The sequence below is a fragment of the Scyliorhinus canicula genome, chromosome 8 (assembly GCF_902713615.1).
Source record: "Scyliorhinus canicula chromosome 8, sScyCan1.1, whole genome shotgun sequence".
Lineage (NCBI taxonomy): Eukaryota > Metazoa > Chordata > Chondrichthyes > Carcharhiniformes > Scyliorhinidae > Scyliorhinus > Scyliorhinus canicula.
The window spans coordinates 22537129-22560997 of NC_052153.1; the positions used below are offsets into that span (position 1 = coordinate 22537129).

Consider the following 23869-nt stretch of genomic DNA (forward strand, 5'->3'; position numbering starts at 1 on the left):
ACGTTACCACAGATTCTGATGGTAAACATTATAGTCATTTCTAAAAAACTAAATATTACTGTACAGGTAAATTTAAATACATTCTTTCAAGTTTATACTGTTGCAGACCATATATTCCAATTTTCTGCCGCGGTGAGATACAAGATGATGACTTGAATCACTGTCCAAAGAATATTTTCACTTATGATTTGCTTTTTTTTGGTGTTGTCTGCTATTTGTTGATTGTTACATATTTTCCGGTATCATTAACGTGTCTCATCGAAGGTTTATGTACTTGCTTTTGCCTGTTTCCAATTGGTGTGCTCTCTACTCGTTCAATTTGTTGCTGTTCGCTTTAACGTGAAAATTGAGTTAAATGGCAAATTTCGTTCAAAACTTTGCAAGTAGGCAGGCAAAATCTGCTCAATTTTCTCAATTCATTGGAAGTTATTCAGGAAATCTTTTTCAGATTCTGAAAAATTCTCTCTCTCCATCTGCGAATTGCTGAAATTACTTTATGGTGTTGAAGTATTCTGACTTCCCTTGTTTCATTTTGAATATTCTGCAGTGGGATTTGATATCTACATTTCACAACTGAGGAATGTTTTGATTGCGTTTGCATGGACTTAATGTTTGCTAGCTGCAGGGGTTTGTATCAGTTTAAATGTGTAGCTATAATGACACCACATTAAGTATTCTTACAACCTGCTGGACCGATTGGAATTCTTGACTCTTGAGAAGGTTAAGTTTGAACTGAGGGGAAGGATGGAGGGGTTCTACAATTCATGGGCATTATTCATTATGCACTTTCAAGAGCTGGATAACATCGAACATTAGTTGGAGGAGCGGGGGGGTTTGGAGGGAGGGGGACTGTATGTGTTAATGGTGACTATGGGTGATTCCTGATTCCTTTTTGTTATTTATTTATGCTAACATGCGGGCAGTTGTTTAGGGGTTGGCGGGAGGATGTGATCGTTGTTATTGATATGGGGATTGACATTATATTCATTATATGTTTATTGTTGGTGGATGCAAATTTAGGAGAAAATGTGAAAAAGGAGGAGAATAAAAATATTTTAAAAAAAAAAGTATTCTTACAACCTCAATTTGTGATATTAAAGTTAATTTCATTAAAATTTGTGGAAGTAAAATTACTGCCATTTTTTGCAATTGCAAGTGGCAGTAATTTGTGTGGAAATGGATTGGCAGGCTGAATTACTTAATGTTTTTCCCATTTTCTACAGGACTGTTGCCTGTGCAATTTGAGGGGTGGTGCACTTAAGCAGACTACTGATAAAAGGTAAGCTATTGCTACACAGTCATAAGAATGCTCTTCCTTATTGATCAAACTGCAATACGGCATGTATTCTAGATTTGTTTCTTAAAAAGACTTGAAGCGAGAGACTAGTTTTCAAATGTAATCAAATTTGGAGCAGAAACTTTTCATGGCAGCTCACTCATTGTGTCCTCGGGGCCATTTTGTGGCAGTTACAGCATTGTTCGAAATGATTAAGTATAATTTCAATTGCGGTAGCCTGCTGTTGACAAAGCCTGCGTGCTTGACCAGTGAGGATGCAAGGCCAGTGAAGTCTAACCGTCTCTTTATGTTTTCTTGCTCGGAAGGAAGCGGCAACATGTGCGTTTTCTGATGAGTTTTGAAAATCTCCACTTCATCTTTGAAAACTAACTTGCATCGTTTGCTGCATTACACAAAATGTGGTGAAGAACTAAAAGTAACTAAGCACTGCACCCCGATTTATAAGATTGTAAAAAAAATAGAAGCAGAAGCTGGCTGTTCGGCTCGTTGGCTCTGCTCAGCCATTGAATAAAATCATGGCTGATCTGATTGTAGCCTTAACTCCACTTTCCTGCCGGGCCCCATAACCCTTGACTCCCTTGTCGATCAAAACTCTGCCTAACCCAACCTTGAATATAATCAATGATCCAACCTCCATTGCTCTCTGTGGAAGCTGTGACAATATGAATATTGTAATGAAAGGTTAACAATTTTATGTGAATGCATCTAACCACCAGAAGGTGATCAAGAGCTGTCACGTAAATCACATGACGCCCTTGATTCTGGGAGTAGGTGATTCGGCGGGGGAGAATAGTTGTGTGTTCAGGAGATCTGGAGATGGCATTATTTAGCAACCTTTGTACCTTAGTAAGAATTCAAATCTAGTTATAAGTAGTGTGAATGAATTCGCTTTTTTTCTTTTTAATCTTTGATATTGGAACAATGCTTACTTGATTCAAGTACTGGAAACCCTGATAGTGATTAAGGAGCACAAGCACAGTCACAATGGTAGCACCAATCCTCAAGGATTAAATGTACCCCACAAATGGGAAATCGGAGTCAGATTCAGTCCTCTGAGATTTTAATACAATGGAATCTCTTGGTATGATTGCCCATACTGCGATCAAATTTGAAAACATTTATCATTTAATGTCAGGAATTTCACAAACAAACTTCAGTAAAGTGAGGGTTGAACTAAAAGAAATTAAGTGAGATGCACTGTTGAAAAATTCAGTCAAATGCTACAATCCAATGCTGACCTAGAACTCTTCCAAATAGATTTGTATTCCCAGTAACCAACTCAAAGGATCACACAAGATTTCATGTTTTATGACTTTTATTATAACAAACTAAATTAACATTGACTAAACATTTATTAATAGTCAACTAAAGCACTTAAGTACAGAAAAGATATCCCCTCTTAACTTCCTATCATGGCTAAAAACCATGTGTCACATTTAAATGTTACATTCACTTTTCTCAGAATTGTAGTATTTCCAGGAACCAGACCCAAATCACTTGGATTCTAACAGGCTCACTTTTCCCTGTTTCGCTGAGTTGTAACGTTCTGTGATGGTTGAAAGTTGTTCCCCTCATTCTTCCGAGAATCACTGAACTGTCTTCCAGCAGTTAGGCTTCTCCGGCACCTCCTCCCAACTGCGCCAGAGCAAATCTTCAAGGCATAAGTCTTTAAAGTTTTCAAAGATTTGACCAGCGAGCAAGCTCCTACCTGCATTTTGCCAGATGGCGAACAGAGAACAGCCTTTTCCACTGTGCTTCACAAGCAGCTGTTGTCTCCCTATCTCTCTCTTTTTGTGCCTATTTCTTGTTCTCACTCTCTCTCTGCAGTTAGTAAACCAGCTGTTCCTTACTTTGTGTCCAGGTGTAAAAGCTGGCACTTGGGTTTCAATAGGACTTGACTTGGACTCCTGGTCCCCATAGCATTCAGGCCATGAAGCTTATCCTCGGTCAGAGCTAATTGGAGATCCCAGGCACTTCTCCATCACTGCATTTTACCTTGAATTGAACAGACACTTTAAAATCAAGCCATCTTATAAAACCTTGCATTTGCAGCAAAGGAAAATGTGGAAATGTTTAGAACCAATATTAACTCTCTAAGACAAGCGCGCACTAAAGATAAATAATTGTAAGCTAAGCAAATGGATTAATGGAGGAGTTAAAATAGTGATGAGGAAGAAAACCATACAATGTAAAACATAGTATCCTGGTGCAGCCCACACCTTCCCTACCTCAAATTAGGAAACCATAAACCTGATTGTACCTCAGGCACAATTAGCCTATTCATCAATCACTTGCTGTCCCCTGATCATGTGAAACATTATTTGGCCAGAATTTGTCGTAGCATGATATCTAGAGTGTATCTTGTTGATTCAGATTGTCCCTGCAACTTTCAGCTCAAAGGAAATCGAGCAACGTTTCTGAAAGTGAGGGCTGGTTCACCTTTCTATCTCTTTTCATTAAAAATCTCTTTGACCGAGCTTTTGGCCATTTAAAAGATTGGATTGAAGAAGAGAGCTCGAAGAAAAGGAATGGAAAAGTAACAACAACTTATTTCTTCCCACTTTTAATTTAATGTAATCGAAGGTGCTTCATAGGGGTATTATAAAGCAAAATTGGACACCAAGCCACAAAAGGGAGATGGCCAAAAGCTTGGTCAAAGATGTAGATTTTAAAGAAAAAAAGAGGAAGAGAGTTGGAAAGATTTAGGACAATTCTAGAGCTGAAAGTTGAGACAACAAAAGACATTCCACCAATGTTGGAGCAATTAAAATCTGGGATGTTCAAGAGGTCAAAAGTGTGGTCATCTAAGGATTTGTTGAAGGGTACAAGGTGAATCTTTCTTTCCTTCTTTTGTTTGGTGTGCCTATGAATTTTATACATGATGCTTTAAATTGGCTAAGAAAAATAAGAATCTAATTGGGATATTGTGCCAAAGAATTTCGGGGTACAATTGCACAAATCACTAAAAGTAGCATCCCAAGTTATGAGACCAAGCTGAATACAATTGATCATTTGTAAAGGGATATAGTTGAAAATGGAAAAGTTATTCTAAAGTTGTATCAAACCTTGCTCAGACTATACTTGGAGTACTGTGTACAGTTGTGGTTGCCATCTTATTAAAAGAATACAATCGCACTTGAGAGGATGCAAAAGATTTATAAATACAAATGTTTTAATTAATTTGTTCTTGGGATGAGAGACACGCTCCGCAAAAACAACATTTCTGACCATCTCTAATTGTACTTTAGAGATGGTGATAAGCTACTTTCTTCAACTCCGCAATCCATGCGGCGTAGATTAACCCACAGTGCTGTCAGAGAAAGTGTTGCAGGAATTTTTCCAGCAACGGTGAAGGAACAAAAATGTAGTTTCAAGTAAGAATGGTGTGTGACTTGGGGGAGAACTTGCATGCGGTGATGTTCCCATGAAATTACCGCCCTTGGTCGTCTTGGTAGTAGAGGTTGCAGATTTGGAAGGTGCTGTCAAAAGAGACCTGGCACGTTGCTGCTGTGCATCTTGGAGATGTTGCACACTGCTGCCACTGAGTACCATTGGTGGAGAAAGTGAATGTTTAAGGTGGTGAATGGGATGCCAATCAAATGGGCTGTTTTGTCTCAGAGGAGGAGTTAGACAGATTTTTAATTGGTAATGGGTTGAAGGGCTATAGAGAACAGGCAGAACAGTGGAGTTGAGGCCTGGAAAATGCCTACTCCTGCTCCTAGGTCATGTGTTCTACGGAGGAGAGGCTCTCTCTGATTGCGCAATCCAGCTCTTGGTCTGTAACATTGTAGCCATGATGTGGAGATGCCGGCGTTGGACTGGGGTGAGCACAGTAAGAAGTCTTACAACACCAGGTTAAAATCCAACAGGTTTGTTTTGAATCACTAGCTTTTGGATCACAGCTCCTTCCTCAGGTGAATGAAGAGGTGGGTTCCAGAAACACATATATAGACAAAGATGATGCAAGATGATACTTTGAATGCGAGTCTTTGCAGGTAATTAAGTCTTTACAGGTCCAGACGGAGCAACTGGAAAGAGGGATAGTGACAGGTTAAAAAGGTGTGAATTGTCTCAAGCCAGGACAGTTGGTAGGATTTCCGCAAGCCCAGGCCAGATGGTGGGGGGTGGGACATGAATCCCAGGTCCTGGTTGAGGCCACACTCATGTGTGTGGAACTTGGTTATAAGTATTTGTTCGGCGATTCTGCATTGTCGCCCGCCCTGAAGGCCACCTTGGAGAACACTTACCTGATGATCAGAGGCTGAATGCCCTTGACTGCTAAAGTGTTCCCCGACTGGAAGGGAACATTCCTGCCTGGCGATTGTCACGCGATGTCCGTTCATCCGTTGTTGCAGCGTCTGCATGATCTCACCAATGTACCAAGCTTCGGGACATCCTTTCCTGCAGCGTATGAGGTAGGAAATGTTGGCTGAGCCGCACGAGTGTGTACCACGTACCTGGTGGGTGGTGTTCTCACGTGTAATGGTGGTACCCATGTCGATGATCTGGCATGTCTTGCAGAGATTGGCATGGCAAGGTTGTGTGGTGTGGTCACTGTTCTGAAGGCTGGGTAGTTTGCTGTAAACAATGGTCTGTTTGAGGTTGCGTGGTTGTTTGAAGGCAAGTAGTGGGGGTGTGGGGATGACCTTGGCATGATGTTCGTCTTCATCGATGAAGTGTTGAAGGCTGCAAAGAAGATGTTGTAGTTTCTCCACTCCGAGGAAGTACTGGACGATGAAGGGTACTTTGTTGGTTGTGTCCAGTGTTTGTCTTATGAGGAGGTCGGTGCGGACCGCACAACCTCAAACAGACCATTGTTTGCAGCAAACTACCCAGCCTTCAGAACAGCGACCATGACACCACACAAACCTGCCTTGGCAATCTCTCTATAGTTACATTTCCAGTCATTGATGAAGGCCCCAGATGTTGGTGGGAGACTCCACGATGGAATGCCATCGAATGTTGAGAGGAGATTGTTATGAACCCTGTGGAGAACAGCAAGCAAAAGATCTAAGATTTACCAAACAACCCCAATGTGAAAACCAGCAGAGAATTCACTTTTTATGATAAACAAATGAAAAGAAATTAAACATGAGTTAACAGGCATGTTGCGTCAATACAGACTATAAATTACACATTAAATACAGATACAAAAAGATAGATCTTGTGGATTTAATGGGCAGTCCACTCGGCATAAATCAGCATCAGGGTCCTTCAAAGCTCTGAACTTCCTCATGTTGCTTTCCCTTTCCTTTTCTTCAAGAATTTAACTACATCATCAGACAACTGCTCCCAACCACCCCGAGTTGCACAGGTATGGTCTTCATCAAAATGGTGGACTTTTGCAGAACCCTCCTCAGCTCTGCTTACAACACTCTTAACGGCGTGAATCCACAAGATTCATCTTTTTCCATGTCTTTAGTAACAGCCCTGTGCACTGGTTCTGGTCAGACAATTCCGTTAAAATAATTAGTAGCGACAGTAACCTTATTTTTGTTTAGCTCCCCTCCCAGATCCAGCCTTTGTGTTCACCTCTTTTAACTGTGCCACTATATTGTCTTCCCTCAAAACCAGTTACATGGGCCAGTTTTAGCACCAGCTAAGGTCACCAGGGCCGTTTTGAAGCTGAACTGATGTCTTGACTTTTGTGAAGCCCAGCAGTAGCTGCTCCCTTTTTGCTCAGGAAGTTATGCAAGGAGGAGAGTGGATCTTGCGGAATTGGCAATTTCAATCCACTCTGGATGTGGGATGTCTCTGCCCTCCTGTCAAACCCACACCGTTTACTTGTTGCCTGGCCACCATTGCACCACTTGGATTCTGCAGACCATGGGCGCGATTCTCCGCTCCCCAGTCCGGGTGGGAGAATCATGGGAGGCCCCCCGCGATTCTCCCACCCCCCCCCAAAATGGCGTGTCGCGTTTCGAGACATGCCGCTCGGCGACCCGCGATTCTCCGGCCCGGATGGGCCGAGCGGCCTGCCGTTCCCGACCTGTTAACGCCGGTGGCAACCACATCTGGTCGCTGCCGGCGTGAACATAGCGCGAAAGGTAAGTTTGGGGCCTGTGGGGGGGCGGAGAGGGGATCGCGCACCACGGCCGTGCTCGGGAGGGGACTGGCCCGCGATCGGTGCTCACCGATCTTGCCACGTGTTGCGGGGCAGCGGAGGAGAAGACGGCAACCGCGCATGCGCGGATTGGCGCGGGCCAACCTGCGCATGCGCGGCTGACGTCACGAAGGCGCCGCCCTGACGCCAGCGTTAAGGCACGGCGGCCGACTTTCACTAAACGCCGCTCTTAGCCCCCGGAGACGGGGAGGGGGGGGGGGGGGATGGATAGGGGGCGAGGAGCGGCCTCCAACGCCGTCGTGAAACACTCGGGGTTTCACGACGGCGTCGGCCGGTGCGGAGAATTCCGCCCCATGGGTCTCAATGCAAGATGGCTTAGCTTCTCTCTTGTTTGGAGATGGTCATTGCCTACACCTTTGTGGCACAAATGGTACCCGTCAGTTATCAGCCCAAGCCTGAATGCTGTCCAGGTTTTGGTTCATGCAGGCATAGACTGCTTCAGTATTTCAGGAGTTGCGAATGGTATTGAACAAAGTGCAATCGTCAGTGAACGACCCAACTTAATTGATGCTGGAGGGAAGGCCATTGACAAAGCAGCTTAAGATGGTTGGCCCCAGCACACTACCCTGAAGAACTTATGTGCCAGTGTCCTGGGGCTGATCATTGATAACAGCCACAACCACCTTCCTTTGTGTGAGGTTTGGCTCCAACCTGGAGGATCTTCCCTAAGATTACCATTGACTTCAGTTTGCAAGAGATCGCTGATGCCACACTCGGACAAATGCTGTCATATGCAGTCATTCTCATTTCATCAGATTACTAAAAATGTGATTTTCTCCCCATCGGCAAAAGCTGTATCTCTTTTTTCTTGGTAACGGGTAAGGGGTGAGCGAACAGAAATCTTGAAATTATGAAAGATTTTGATGGAGTAGTCAGTGTGAGTGTTTCACCGTACATGCAGGAGCAAAAGTTGGAGGTCATCAATATAAGACAGTTACAAAAGGTTGGGGAGGGGACCTGAAAGGGGATGGAAAGACCTGAAAAGGGAGGGCACTTAGCCCCATATTGGGGTGTCCACACTTTTGGGGGGGGGGGGGGGGGTACTGACCGTGTGGGTAGGGGGTGTTGGGCACCACAAGCTCACTTGGAGATCTGGACACGCTTTCAAAATGGTGGTCTGATCTCTGAGGAGTTGGTCTGGTCAGCGTGTTCAGCTCCCCAGTGATTACACTCATTCTAAGCGTGGGCTAAACTGGTGGGAATCTCCCCAGGCCCAAAAAGTGATGTGTGGTTAGATAGCAGTGGGGAACTCGCCGACAGAGCCGACAGGAAATTCCCAGCAAAACCCGTCACAGATGACACCTAGAAACCTTTCCATTAGATCGTGCCCTACAATGTTTTCAAGAAGGAGCTGGATATAATTCTTAGGACTAAAGGGATCAAATTATATGGTAGGAAAGAAGGAACAGGTCATGGAGTTGGATGATCAGCCATGATCATAATGAATGGGGAGTAGGCTAGAAGGGCCGAATGACATACTCTTGCTCCAGTTTTGATGTTTCTATGTAGTGTGGCGTAGCACAGGCAGAAGGGTACAATTTAGCTGGGAGGGCTGAGGAATACTGAAACGTCGGTGCTGATCGTGGGGTGAAACGTTGCTCTGTACTGGTCCTAAGGGAGGGTTAAGTGCCTCTGAACTTTGGCACCATTTGTGAATTATAAAATTAATCGAAATACATAATTTCTGATGTGAAAATTCTAAATCTGCATATCTACATGAGCGAAAATTGGGGTCCAGTTGCAGGTATCCAAGAATGAGAGTAAGCTATGCAGATGAACAATTTGCTCATATGTCAGGCGAGTAGAAAAGAAGAAGGATAAAGCAGGATGGTGATTCGTTCGACAAAGCCCCAATCTCTAAATTGTATGAAATGAATGTGAAAGTCCTGATCATTATCTATCTAATGGTGATTCAGCAAAATTATGGTCTGGATTCCCTCTCGCCCACCGCCAGTAGTGGAGTTCCCGATGTGGCAGAAAATCCTGTGTCAGTGCCGTTGCGATGCTTCGGTAACCTGACGACGGCATCGAGGTTCTCACCACGCATTAGTGGGAGGATGCAAATGGGTCAAAATTATCCATTTGCATCCTATTAATGGGGACGACACTGGATTAGCCACGCCTCCAAGATGCTCCGGCCCTCTGGGCTGGAGTTCACCCGGGCATGGATTGGTGCACGTATTCGCCAGCTTGGCCCTGGCGCGTTGGGCCAAGGAGGTATGTATTTAAGGTTGGTGCCCCCAAATGCCATTGGAAGGGCCAATCTCCCAAAAATGCTAATCATGTTAAAACCCCCCCACAGACCCTCCCACCAGCTACCCCATCAGAGACCCTCCCATCAGTTAAGCGCCCCATCAGAAACCCTCTGCTAGAGACAGATAGGGATTATCTTTGTTATGCGGGTGGGCTCTCTGTTATGCGGGGCGAGGGGGGCGCAGTCGGGGTCCGGATTTCTGTTGCAGTGGGAAGGGGGGCCAGCTTCCGGATCTGGCTATAGGACCCCACACTCAAAATGGCGGCCCAATAGCAGGATTTGGAACAGAATGCCTTGTTTCCCCTTATAAATTTGCATGGCTTGGGAGAGTGAATTGCTTCTGTGCGCCATTCCTAGCACCAGTAAAAACCTGAAGCAATTCAGCTCTGGCGTGAGAACGAAGTCTCCCAAACGGAGAATCCAGCCCTATTTATTTCCATAGTGAAAACTTCTCGGGAGTTCTCTTCAGTGAGTCCTCCCTGGGTATTTTCATTCTTTCAAACCTGTTTGTCTCTTTAGAAACATAGAAAATAAGAGCAGGAAAAGACGTTCAGCCATTCGAGCCTGCTCTGTCATGCATTAATAATAAGCTTTTTAAAAAAATAATCTTTATTATCGTCACAAGTAGGCTTACATTAACACTGCAATGAAGTTACTGTGAAAATCCCCATGTCGCCACACTCCGATGCCTGTTTGGGTACACAGAGGGGGAATTCAGAATGTTCAATTCACCTAACATCATGTCTTTCGTGACTTGTGGGAGGAAACCAGAGCACCCGGAGGAAACCCACGCAGATACGGGGAGAACATGCAGACTCCGCACAAACAGTGACCCAAGCCTGGAATCAAACCTGGGACCCTGGCATGTGGAGCAACAGTGCTAACCACTCTGCTACTGTGCCTCCCACACTATGATTGTAGCTGAATAGTCTGACCCCCCCAACCACCCCCCATATCCTTTTGATCCCATTCGTCCCAAGAGCTCTATCTAACTTCCTCTTGAAAACATACAGGACGGAATCCTCCGGCCGTTCGCTGGTAACAGGATTCTCTGGTCCCACTGGCAGCGCTCCCCCACCCGTTGTTTTTCCAGTGGCGTGGGGTGGCTTCAATGAGAAATCCCATTGACAGCGGTGGAAACGAAGAATCTCTCTGCCAGAAACCTGGGTGCTGCCTCCTGCTGCTGAGAAGCACACGGAAACAGAGCAACTAGTTAAATCATGAGAAGCACACGGCTGGGGGGGCAGGAGAGACCCGCCCGCAGTGTCTTGGCCTTAACTGCTTTCTGTGGTAGTGAATTTCACAGGCTTATCTCTCTCTGGATGTAGAAATTTCTCCTCACCTCAGTCCTAAATGTTTTACTTTTACTTTGTATTTTCAGACTGTGACCCCAAGTTCTGGGATCCCCTGCCATCAGGAACATCCTTCCCACATCTACTCTGTCTAATCCTGTTAGGATTTTGTAGGTTTCTATGAGACTTCCTCTCATTCTTCAGCGAATATAATCCTAACTGAATCAATCACTCCTCACACATCAGTCCCATCATCTCAGGAGTCAGTCTGGTAAACCTTCGCTGTGCTCCCACTGTGGCAAGAACATGCTTCCTCAGATAAGGAGACTAAAACTGCACACAATATTCCAGATGTGGCCGTACCAAGGCTCTGTATAACTGCAGCAAGACATCCCTGCTCCTGTACTCAAATCCTCATTCCTCCCTCACAGTATGATAACAGTTATCAGTTGATTAATGGAACCAAGTGCTGCAGGTTAGTGTGGAAAGCCAGGGAGGATAGTAGGCATGGCTGTTGTTGGGAGGTAGAGGGCAATATTCATCGGCATCAATCCCAGAATTGGTGTTCTAGAACTTGCTTAAAGGCATGATTTAACTAGTTGCACTGTTTCCAGTGAGCAGATGAACTCACTCACTGGTAATGATGAGTTCCAAGTATTCTTTCATTTGCGAAAAGCCCATCATAAATCTCTGTAACCTGTGGCACTTATGAATTATGAGTCTCGCTATCATAAACAGTAGAACTGCCATAACTCACCTTCAACAGTGAAATATCCTGGAAATAACAAAGCCAATAATTTGTTGCTGACCTTCAGCCTTTTCTGTACATGGATAGACTCGGAAATTAGGCAAACTGAGAAAAATGAGGGGGAGAAAATATTCCACTGTATTCTGCAACCGATTTGTGTACGAAATCAAAATAGATTCAGTGCCATGCACATTTGACAGGCCAGCATTCTTAAAAATGACTTTGGTGCCATATTTGGAAAACTGAGACTGTCGGACCGGAAGAGAAACTGGACGTTGTCATCGGTATTCCTTTGTGGTTCATCACATTATTCAGATTGTCGCTTGTGTTGTTCAGGTGGGCTCATGTGATGTGTGCTGTCGCAGTTCCAGAAGTGAGATTTGTCAATGTGGTAGATCGCAGTCCAGTGGACGTCACCCGGATACCTTTGCAAAGATTGAAGCTCGTAAGTACACAAGAATCGCTTTTCTTTTCTCAATCCTATCTTCAAATTGAACGTGCAAGTTTTGCGTCTAATCCTAACAGGACTGTTTCCAGTGATGTTCTTCCCTGAGGCTTTATTGCCTTTTCAAGCCTTAAACTGATTTTTTTCCCTTTGGTTGTTTCTTAAGATGTTTCTAGGATCACCCATGCCACCGTGCACAGACTTGAAAAACTTTCTTTTTGAAAAATGAAAGAGTGCACTTTAAACGGCAATTTGTTGCAGGCTAAAGCTTTCTTCTTAAGTCAATAGTTTATTTTAGCAGAGACTGGTAGTCATGCATCAATTCCCAATTAATGTATAGTACAAGTATTGCAACTGCTCAGTTTTGGTGGTTATAACCGTAGAGCACCTAGGGATTATTGTGTTTTTAACCTTCGCTGGTGAGGTACATACAAGTGCATTCATACTATTAAACTTAAACTGGTGTGAATCACTCACTCCCCCCAATTCTTAACCTCAGCAAACTGCAAGTTCAGCAGCTAGCTAATGATTCCCAAATAGGTCCAATTCTGTCCGACAAGAGCAGAGATTGGTTGATCGAGGCTGAATGAAAAGTCACTTCTTTAAATTTGTTATTCTCGTGATGGAGAAAATACATAAATTGCTGAAGGCCAGGAGGCAAAGGGGTCACGTTATATTCCTGCACCAGATGTTAAATATATCCATTCAGCCCTTCCCAGGGAGGAAACACATGTCAGAAACTCTCTGCAGGCAACAACAATTATTTACATTAAATTTTGTTTAAAAAAAAGTACAATGCCCTGTGTTTGCAGAATTTTTGGTTTAATTAATAGTTGAATGCAATGCACCTCAGTGGTATATCACGAAACTGAATTAAAGTATACAAATTGATCAGGCTTAACATGTTTTCAAAAAAACAATAATGCCCACTCATATTTTGTTAACAGATGTCAAATCTCCAGGCTCCATGGTGTAGCATTTGTTTTGAAAAAGCTGTTTAAATCAAAGTTCTTGGGGATTTTTGAGAAGATCGGGTCTCTGGCCCTGTATTCTCACCCATCTCTCCCATTCCCCAAATCACTCTCTCCTCTTCCCCCATTCCTCTCCTCTCCTTTCACCATCTCCGTCCCTATCATCCTCCCCATCCCTGCCCCTCTCCTCTCTTTGCCCCGATGTGGAGATGCCAGCGTTGGACTGGGGTGAGCACAGTAAGAAGTCTTACAACACCAGGTTAAAGTCCAACAGGTTTGTTTCAAACACGAGCTTTCGGAGCACGGCTCCTTCTTCAGGTGAATGGAAAGGCTTGTTCCAGAAATGTTTATATAGACACAGTCAGAGATGCCCCGGAATGCGAGCACCTGCAGGCAATCAAATCATCAAAGATGCAGAGAGAGAGGTAACTCCAGGTTACCAGGGACAATTCACACCTCTTTAACCTGGAGTTACCTCTCTCTCTGCATCTTTGATGATTTGATTGCCTGCAGGTGCTCGCATTCCGGGGCATCTCTGACTGTGTCTATATAAACATTTCTGGAACAAGCCTTTCCATTCACCTGAAGAAGGAGCCGTGCTCCGAAAGCTCGTGTTTGAAACAAACCTGTTGGACTTTAACCTGGTGTTGTAAGACTTCTTACTGCTCTCTTTGCCCCAGTCTCTCTCCTCTTTCCCCCGGTCTCTCCACTCCCCTCACCCCAGTCCCGCACCCGTCCTTTCTGCCTGCCCCCGTCCTCTCTGCCTTCCCCCGTCCTCTCTGCCTTCCCCCGTCCTCTCTGCCTTCCCCCGTCCTCTCTGCCTTCCCCCGTCCTCTCTGCCTTCCCCCGTCCTCTCTGCCTTCCCCCGTCCTCTCTGCCTTCCCCCGTCCTCTCTGCCTTCCCCCGTCCTCTCTGCCTTCCCCCGTCCTCTCTGCCTTCCCCCGTCCTCTCTGCCTTCCCCCGTCCTCTCTGCCTTCCCCCGTCCTCTCTGCCTTCCCCCGTCCTCTCTGCCTTCCCCCGTCCTCTCTGCCTTCCCCCGTCCTCTCTGCCTTCCCCCGTCCTCTCTGCCTTCCCCCGCCCTCTCTGCCTTCCCCCGCCCTCTCTGCCTTCCCCCGCCCTCTCTGCCTTCCCCCGCCCTCTCTGCCTTCCCCCGCCCTCTCTGCCTTCCCCCGCCCTCTCTGCCTACCCCCGCCCTCTCTGCCTTCCCCCGCCCTCTCTGCCTTCCCCCGCCCTCTCTGCCTTCCCCCCCCCTCTCTGCCCCCTAACACCTGCCATACGCTGTCTTTTGTATTTCAACTTTCCTCACCTGTCACCCAGGGAGCTACGGATAGGGTTATCCTACCTCGACCTCTCGAATTCACCTCAAATGTACCTGATCTATTTAACCTTTAAAAGCTGCACATTGTTCCTTTATTGTTTTCCCTCTATTTTGGATTCAGTTTTACCTGGGCCAGACCTGTTCTCACCCCACTAAAGTTGGCCCTTCTCCAATTAAATATTATTACTTTGAATTGTCTCTTGTCCTTTTCCAAAGCCAATCTAAGCCTTAACGATATATGCTCACTGTTCCCTTGACCTCGTTTCCTGAACCAGGTCCAGCTGAACTGTTTTCCTTGTTGGGCCTGAAACATATTGATAAGAAAATAAGCTGGAAGTTACTACCTTTTGAGTTGCTAACTCCCTACAACGTACTTGCGGGACTTCATACCTCTTTAAAAAAATTTGTTCATGGGATGTGGGCGCCGCTGTCTGAACCAACATTTATTGCCCATCCCTGAGGGCATTTAAGAGTCGGCCACATTGTTGTGGATCTGGAGTCACATGGAGGCCAGAACAGGTAAGGATGGCAGATTTCCTTCCCTAAAGGACATTAGTGAACCCAGATGGGTTTTTACAACAATTGACAATGATTTCATGGTCACCTTTAGTATTTTAATTCCAGATTTTTATTGAATTCACATTTCACCATCTGCCATGGTGGGATTCGAACCCGGGTCCCATAGCATGACTTTGGGTTTCTGGATTACTAGTCCAGTGAAAATACCACTATGGCACCCCCTTCCCATACCTATGTTGTTGGTACTGATGTGGATCATGGTCTCTGCAGTTCCCCCTCCCCTCGTTGTATTGTGGAAAAGCTCAGTAATGTCCTTGACTCTGCCATTAAAAAGGTATCATTCCATCAAGGAATAACATTGGCAGCTGTAGAAATATCTGTCTGTTTAACTATCTGTGGAATCTCCGCTCACTATTGCTTTCCTAGTCTTCTTCCTACTCCTGTACAGCTGAGCCACCTGTGATGCCCCAAACGTGGCTCTGGCTGTACTCCCCAGGTGAACCATTGTCCTCTTCAGTTTCTAGCGCTGGAACCTGGTTAGAGGGCGAGATGCACGTGGGAAACGCCTGTGCTACATGCGTGGCCCTTCTTGACTACCTGGTGATTGTCAATTCTTTCTCTGCTTTCATCTCCTCAAGCTGTGAAGTGAACGCCTCTGAAATTCGGCAATCGTCATGGTTTTCAGCTTCATGGATGCATCCCGCAGTGATGCCAGCTGTTGCTGAAGCTTCAAAACCTGACTGAGTAGGAAACTTGCTTCTCTTAGCTGTTATGAATTTCATTTCTGCTGGCCATAACCCCAGTTCTCCTTTTGTTCTACTGTTGCCATTTTCAATCAGGAAAGCATGAACATCAAGAAAAACGTCTTGAGAAGTATGCTTCCAGGTGGCATTTGTAGTTTGTTTTCATTATGTGCACTTTTGAAATTATTAAAGTTTAAAGTTACGCATGGATCTGAGAAACCTTGTACAAGGCTCCTGGCAACACGAACTGCCTATGTTTCTTTTAAATGGCATTATTTCTAAATGTAAATTTGCTAGAGTTTTACTAGCAATTATACCAATATCAATAAATCTCACATCTCTCCACTTTTAAAATTATTATTTCCTCTACTATGTGGATAAATCCACATAGGATTGCAAAGGATGGTGTGTTTGGTTTGAACAACTTCTGCAGGGAAGGAAAAAAATCAGCTGCAATCAAGTGACGCCTGCTAAAAAGTTTGCCTGTAGAGATGTCAAGTATACGATTAGTTGCCCTGTACATTTAAAACGGAACTGGACCAGTCATCAAAAAAATACTATGGCTACAGGAGCAGGTCAGAGATGGGAATTCTGCAGCAAGTAACTCACTTACTGACCCTCTAAAGTCTGCCCACTATCTATAAGGCTCAAGTCAGGAGGGTGATGGAATACTATCAATCCACGTGCCTGGATGAGTGCTAGAAGCTATTAACCATCCAGGATAAAACAAGCCCCTTGACTGGTACCCTATTCACCACCTTTAAACATCTATTGCCTCCACCTCCCACAGTGGCAGCAGTGTGTACCATCTACAAGATGCACAGCAGCAACTCACCAAGGCTCCTTCAACAGTACCTTCCAAATCCACAACCACTACCACCTAGGAGGATAAGGGCAGTAGAGACATGGAACACCACAAGTTACCCTCCAAGCCACACACCATCCTGACTTGGAACCATAATGCCGTTTCTTCACTGTCACTGGGTCAAAATTATGGAACTACCTGTGGGTGTACCACCTGGGCTGCTGCAGTTGAAGAAGGCAGATTACCACCACCTTCTCGAGGGCAATTAGCGATGGGCAAGAAATGCTGGCCTAGCCAGCGATGCACATATTCTGTGAAATAATTTTTAAAAAGACTAGTAATTGTCAACTTTTAAGGTTTACACATGACGGTGGACCATGGAGTAAGTGGTCACACACAAGGCAGCTCCTGCCCAAGGTTACAGAAAAGAGCTCTTTTTTTTTAATCCGTAAGGGGTGGAATTTTGATGAAAAGATGTAGGTGAATGTTGGAGGAGTACTTTCCCCCAGGAATGGTATGTCTCTTGGTTACCAGACCCGGCAGAAACGATGAGGGATTTGGCTGGAGCTGCAGCAAAATGAAAAGCCTCTTCCAGCATGCAGGCGGGAGAAGGGTGAGCTTAAAGGTCTCAAACTGACTTGATGGCCTTTATTAAAGCTAAATTCCAGCAGCAGAGGGAACAACTGTGAAAAGATCTTGCAAAGGCCATTGAAGAAGCGGTGACAAGACTTCCGGTGGCGGCCATGGAGGAGTAGGTCGCGCATTCGGCAGCTCCCGTCTGGAACGGACTCTTGGACCTTTTTTCAGTAGTTTTCAGGGACTTTTTGGGGCAGATTGGTGAAGCGAACACAGCCAAAAGGATTCCCTCTTTGTTGTATGGATAGCTGGACCAGGAGTGGCCGGGTAAAACGTTTACGTTCCAACAGACAGAAGCGTATGAAGCGGGTGTCGAGGCACGGCATGGCGGCCGGTATAGACCAGGGCGCAGTGGGCACAGGAGCAACAGGAGTTCCTTAGGGGCTGATTTGCTGATCTTAAAAAGGACATGCTGGCCCCGATGAAGGTATCAATAGACCAAATGATCGCAACTCAGGCAACACAAGGGAAAGCAATTAAGGAGATGGAGAAAAAAGCTATCCGACCATGAGGACGAGTTGGTTGTATTGGCCCTTAAGGCGGAGGCGCAGGATGACCTCCACAAGAAGTGGCAGGAGAGGCTGGAGGACCTAGAAAACAGGTCCATGAGACAGAACGTGAGGATTCTGGGCCTCCCCGAAAGTGTGGAGGGGTCGGACGTGGGACCATTTGTGTCCAAGATGCTGGAGGTGCTGATAGGGACGGGGGTATTCCCTCGACCCCTGGAGCTGGACGGGGCGCACAGAGCCCTCACAAGGAAGCCCAAGGCGAATGAACCGCCGAGGGCCATGGTGGTGAGATTTCATCGCTTCTTGGACAAGGAACTTGTCTTGCAGTGGGCAAAAAAAGAATGGAGCAGCAGGTGGGGAGAACAGCGTGATACGCATCTACCAGGACCTGGGTGCAGAGCTGGCCAAGAGGCGTGCTGGATTCAACCGGGTGAAGGCGACCCTCTTCAGCAATGGGGTGAAATTTGGGATGCTACACCCAGCGAGGCTATGGGTCACGTACAAGGGACAAGCATCACTATTTGGAGACGCTGGACGAGGCGTGGTCATTCATCAAACAGGAAAAACTGGACTCGAATTAAAGGACAGTTATGCTTTGGTGGAATGCGGTGGTGGGGCTGGGTAACACGGTACCGTTTCTAATATAAGATTGTATACAATGTTGGGTGTGTGTAAGGGCTGTGGTGGTGGCTGAAGGGTGCAGTGTTTTTGGCAAAGTTGAGATACGGAGGGGGGAGGGGGCCCTGTACTTAGAGCGATTTTTCAGGAAGTTGGAGCCTTGGTTCAACAAGTGTCTCCTCACGAGGCAATGTTAGTGTATTCTGTTTATTTTTCGTTTCGTATTACTATTTACTCACTGGGGCTGGAGAGGTAGTTTAATTGGTTTTTTCATGTGGGGAGAGGGGTCCGGACAATGAGGTGACAGTCTGATCGGCGCTAGGGGCGGGAGCTGCCGGGGTCAGCATGTGTCAGCTGACTCTCAGGAGCATAGTGGAGGGTGAGCAAGTGCTCAGCTGGTACTTGGCGGGGGGTTTGGTCGTGGGGCTGTTGGGGGAGGGGGGAAGGGGAGGGGACGGATGCTGCTTTGCTGACAGGAGGTATCAATTTCGGGGTACCAATTTAGGGTCGGGGCGGTGGCTCCCTGTGGGGACGCTCAAGGAAGCGAAGGGCATGAGCTCGAGGTTGGCCAAAAAAGGGTGACAGATAGTGGGGGGGGGGGGTTAGTCCTCCGTCCAGGCTGATCACGTGGAATGTGAAGGGTTTGAATGGGCCGGTCGAAAGGGCGCTCGTGTTTGCGCATCTAAAGGGGTTAAAGGCAGACGTAGCAATGCTTCAGGAGACACATTTAAAGCTCGTAGATCACACGAGATTGAGAAAAGGGTGGGTATCCCAGGTGTTCCATTCAGGGCTGGATTCGAAGAACAGGGGGTAGCAATTCTGATCGGTAAGGGTGTGGCATTCGAGGCTGGGAGAATTGTGGCAGATAAAGGGGGCAGGTATATAATGGTGAGTGGAAAGTGGGAGGGGGTCCGGGTGGTGTTTGCGAACGTCTACGCTCCGAATTGGGATGATGTGGAATTTGAGACGTATGCCAGGCAAAATCCCGGACTTAGAGTCACACAACCTGATCATGGGGGGAGACTTTAACACAGTCATTGACCCCGAGCTGGACCGGTCGAAGTCCTGGACAGGGAAGTGACCGGCAGTGGCTAAGGAACTAACTATGGAGCAGCACGGTAGCATTGTGGATAGCACAATCGCTTCACAGCTCCAGGGTCCCAGGTTCGATTCCGGCTTGGGTCACTGTCTGTCCGGAGTCTGCACATCCTCCCCGTGTGTGTGTGGGTTTCCTCCGGGTGCTCCGGTTTCCTCCCACAGTCCAAAGATGTGCGGGTTAGGAAGATTGGCCATGATAAATTGCCCTTAGTGTCCAAAATTACCCTTAGTGTTGGGTGGGGTTACTGAGTTATGGGGGTAGGGTGGCGGTGTTGACCTTGGGTAGGGGGTAGGGTGCTCTTTCCAAGAGCTGGTGCAGACTCGACGGGCTGAATGGTCTCCTTCTGCACTGTAAATTCTATGTAAATATGGGGGGTGGATCCCTGGAGGTTCGTGCGGCCGAGAGCGAAGGAGTTCTCTTTTTTTCACCCGCGTTCATAAGGCTTATTTCCGCATAGACTTCTTTGTCTTGAGCAGGGCATTAATCCCAAAGGTGGTGGGGACAGAATACTCAGCAATCACAGTCTCGGACCATACCCCGCACTGGGTAGACCTGCGTGAGGAGAGAGGGCAGCGACCACTCTGGAGACTGGATGTGGGACTACTGGCAGACAAAGAGGTTTGCGGGCGGATTAGCAGGAACAACCAGGATTACCTGGAAACAAATGATACGGGTGAGGTAGCAGCAGCAACGGTCTGGGAGGCTCTGAAGGCAGTTGTCAGAGGGGACCTCATCTCAATTCGATCCCGTAGGGAAAAGAGAGAGAGAGCAGAGAAGGAGAGATTGGTGGAGGAGATACTCCGAGTGGACAGGAGATACGCGGCGGCCCCCGAGGCGGGGCTACTGAGGGAGTGGCGGAGTCTGCAGGCTGAGTTTGAACTGCTGACCACAGGTAGCACAGCTGAGGAAGGCAAGGGGGGCAGTCTATGTGTACGGGGAGAAAGCGAGTAGAATGCTGGCACACCAACTGCGAAAGAGGGAGGCGGCCAGGGAAATCGGGGGAGTAAAGAATAAGGAGGATAACACGGTCTTGGATCCAGTGGGGGGTGAACGGAGTCTTTAAGGAGTTCTATAGTAAACTATATGAGTCGGAGCCCCTGACGGGAGTGGAAGGAATGAGGCAATATTTGGACCAGTTGAGGTTTCCAAGAGTGGGCGAGGACCTGGTGGAGGGGCTGGGAGCCCCGATTGAATTGGAGGAGATTGTCAAGGGTATAGAGGGCATGCAATCGGGTAAAGCCCTGGGGCCGGATGGTTACCAGGTAGAATTCTATTAGACATTTTTGGAAATATTGAGCCCACTCCTGATGAGGACCTTTAATGAGGCTACAGAGAAAGGAACGCTCCCCCCAACAATGTCTCAGGCCTTGATCTCACTCATTCTTAAACGAGGGAAGGACCCGGAACATTACGGGTCATACAGGCCGATTTTGCTTTTAAACATGGATGCCAAATTGCTAGCTAGGATTCTGGTCACAAGAATTGAGGATTGTGTCCCAGAGGTGATAGAGGAAGACTAGACTGGGTTTGTTAAAGGCAGACAACTCAATACCAATGTCTGGAGACTTTTGAATATTATTATGATGCCCTCAGAGGGAGGGGAGGCGGAGGTGGTAACAGCGATGGATGCAGAGAAAGCCTTTGACTGTGGAGTGGGAGTACCTGTGGGAAACGCTGGGGAGGTTCGGGTTTGGTGAGGGCTTTATCGGCTGGGTGAAATTGCTGTACCAGGCGCCTGCAGCAAGTGTATGTACAAACCGGCTGAGGTCGGGGTACTTCGAGCTTCACTGGGGAACGAGGCAGGGGTGTCCCCTCTCCCTGTTACTATTTGCCCTAGCTATAGAACCACTAGCTATGGCGCTGAGTACCTCGAAGGACTGGTTTGGGGGGGGGGGGGGGGGAGCATTGTGTCTCGCTATACGCTGATGATTTGCTCCTGTACATTTCGGACCCTGTAGAGGAGATGGGGAGGTTCTGCGAATCCTGAGGGATTTTGGTAGTTTTTCAGGGTATAAACTGAACATGGGAAAGAGCAAGTTGTTTGTGATCCAGGCCAAGGGGCAGGAGGAGAAACTGAAAGAGCTGCCGTTCAAGATGGTAGAGAAAAGTTTTTGTTACCTGGGTATACAGGTGGCCAAACGTTCGCAACTACTACTGGGCGGCCAATATAGCTACAATTAGGAAGTGGGCGATGGGGGAGGGGGCGGTGTGGGAGCAGCTGGAGGCGGCGTCATGTAAAGGTACTAGTCTGGGAGCTTTGATAACGGCTCCTTTGCCGTTCTCGCCGACCCGTTACTCCACAAGTTCGGTGGTGGTGGCGACACTGCGGATCTGGGGACAGTGCAGGAAGTACAAGAAGGTGGAGGGAGCGTAGGTCTGGACCCCGATATGCAACAACCAGAGGTTTGTCCCGGGTAAGATGGATGGTGGGTTCCAGAGCTGGCAGAGGGCAGACATCAGAAGGATGTGAGATCTGTTCATAGACGGAAGCTTTCCCAGTTTGAAGGCGCTAGAGGACAAATTTAATCTGCCACCAGGAAAAGCCTTTAAATATCTGCAAGTACAAGCCTTCCTGAAAAAACAGGTAGTGGCCTTTCCGATGCTGGCACCACTGAGGATACAGTACAGGTCCGGCACCTGGGTGGGGGAGGGGAAGGTGTCGGATATCTACCAGGAACCACAGGAGGCGGAGGAAACCCTGATGGAGGAGCTCAAGGGAAAGTGGGAGGAGGAGCTAGGTGAGGAGTTGGAAGCGGGTCTGTGGGCAGAGGTCCTGGGCAGGGCTAATTCCTCCTCATGTGCCAAGCTCAGTCTAATTCAATTTAAGGTGGTCTACCGAGCACACATGACGGCAGCGAGAATGAGCAAGTTTTCTAGGGTAGAAGACAGTTAATTGAGGTGCAAGGGCAGTTCTGAAAACCATGTCCACATGTTTTGGTCATGCCCGGAGCTTACAGAATTCTGGCAAGGGTTCGTGAGGGCAATGTCCATGGTGCTTAACACACGGGTGGTGCCGAGTCCAGAGATAGTGATCTTTGGAGTGTCAGAAGACCCGGCAGTTCAGGGGGCGAAAGAGGCTGACGTCTTGGCCTTTGCCTCCCTTGTAGCCCGGAGACGGATTTTATTAATGTGGAGGGACTCAAAGCCCCGAGTGTAGAGACTTAGGTTAACAACGTGGCTGGGTTTCTCAGCCTCGAGAAAATAACGTTTGCCTTAAGAGGGTCAATGCTAGGGTTCTCTCGGAGGTGGCAGCCGTTTGTCGACTTTCTCGGAGAAAATTAAAATGTCAGCAGCAGCAATCCGTAGGGGGGTGGGATGGGGGGGGGGGGGGGGGTGGTGAGTGCTTCATTGGGATGGTGTGGGAAGACTGGGGCGCGTGGGATAATGCCTATTTAATTGTTATTGTATATTCTCTTTTTACACTATGTTAATGTTCACTTTAGTTTGTTTTGTTATTATTGTTACTACTGTTTTATTATGAAAAATTCTGCAAAACCTTAATAAAAATACTTTAAAAAAGGGTTACACATGACGATGGATCACAAGAATAAGTTATGCCAATGCTTCCCAAATTATTTTCCAATGTGACCTCGGTTTAACAATTTATAATTAACCCAACCCCACGCATCTACAGAAATAAACAGCAATAATGGGGCAGAGTGAGAAAGAGGGCTGTGATTCTGTGTGTTGGAGGGAAGGGGAGGACAGGGCTGGGTTGGGAAAGAGCTGCAATGGAAAGTTCCAGAGACAAGTTCCCAGTTGTGATCTCAGAGTATTGACTTGTACTGTTTCCTGTCACTGTGGTGGAAGAGCAACGCAATTTGCCGCAGCGATATTTAAAGTCCCGGATTGCACTGCAGTGTATGAGATTAACGTGCTTTTATTTGTCACAACGGCATTTGCTGTTCCTGCCATACCAGATAGGGCCCCAAACTACAGTTTAGGTACCACTGTACTAATGACTTTCATGCTCATGGAATCATTCTCCAACAAGTTTCAGTGTTTTACAGAATTGGTTCTTGATCATATCACATAATTTATGATGGGCAGTCAGCCTACTCAACAATCTACTTCCTGCTTTTTCTGCCCTGCCCTCAAACAAACCTTAGCCACCCATTGTATCCTCCTGAAGTACACAACACTAAAAAAACGTGGACAGAACCTTGTAAAGCTTTCAACAATGTATCTAACAAACTCCAATTTGTTTCTGTTTGGTGGAATCTGGATAATTCTTGGCAGTGAAGGGTTGAGTGTACATTTTAAGATTGAAGAAAATAACTTCAGAGACTTGGGAATCTGTGCATATGACCTTTTACTCTGTAGCTAGCTTCCGAATTTGTGTTTTGCTTGGCAAACTAATTACAGTGAATTGTCCCACTCCCATTCTTCCCTTCGAGACTTCTGTCATACTCGATAGGACATAGGAGCAGAATTAGGCCACTCGGCCTATCGAGTCTGCTCCGCCATTCAATCATGGCTGATAGTCAAGCC

At 46.8% G+C, this 23869-nt stretch overlaps 1 protein-coding gene across 4 annotated transcripts in view; it reads left to right on the forward strand.

The window, feature by feature from the left end:
• The window catches only part of LOC119970159 (lysine-specific demethylase 4C-like), a 478393-nt gene that overhangs the window by 311032 nt on the left and 143492 nt on the right, over nt 1-23869 (forward strand). For all 4 annotated transcript variants that reach the window (XM_038804261.1, XM_038804264.1, XM_038804265.1 and 1 more), the window contains 2 exons: nt 1224-1279; nt 12052-12160. In XM_038804261.1, coding sequence (XP_038660189.1) covers nt 1224-1279; nt 12052-12160 — 165 coding nt within the window. The remainder of the gene's footprint in view (nt 1-1223; nt 1280-12051; nt 12161-23869) is intronic.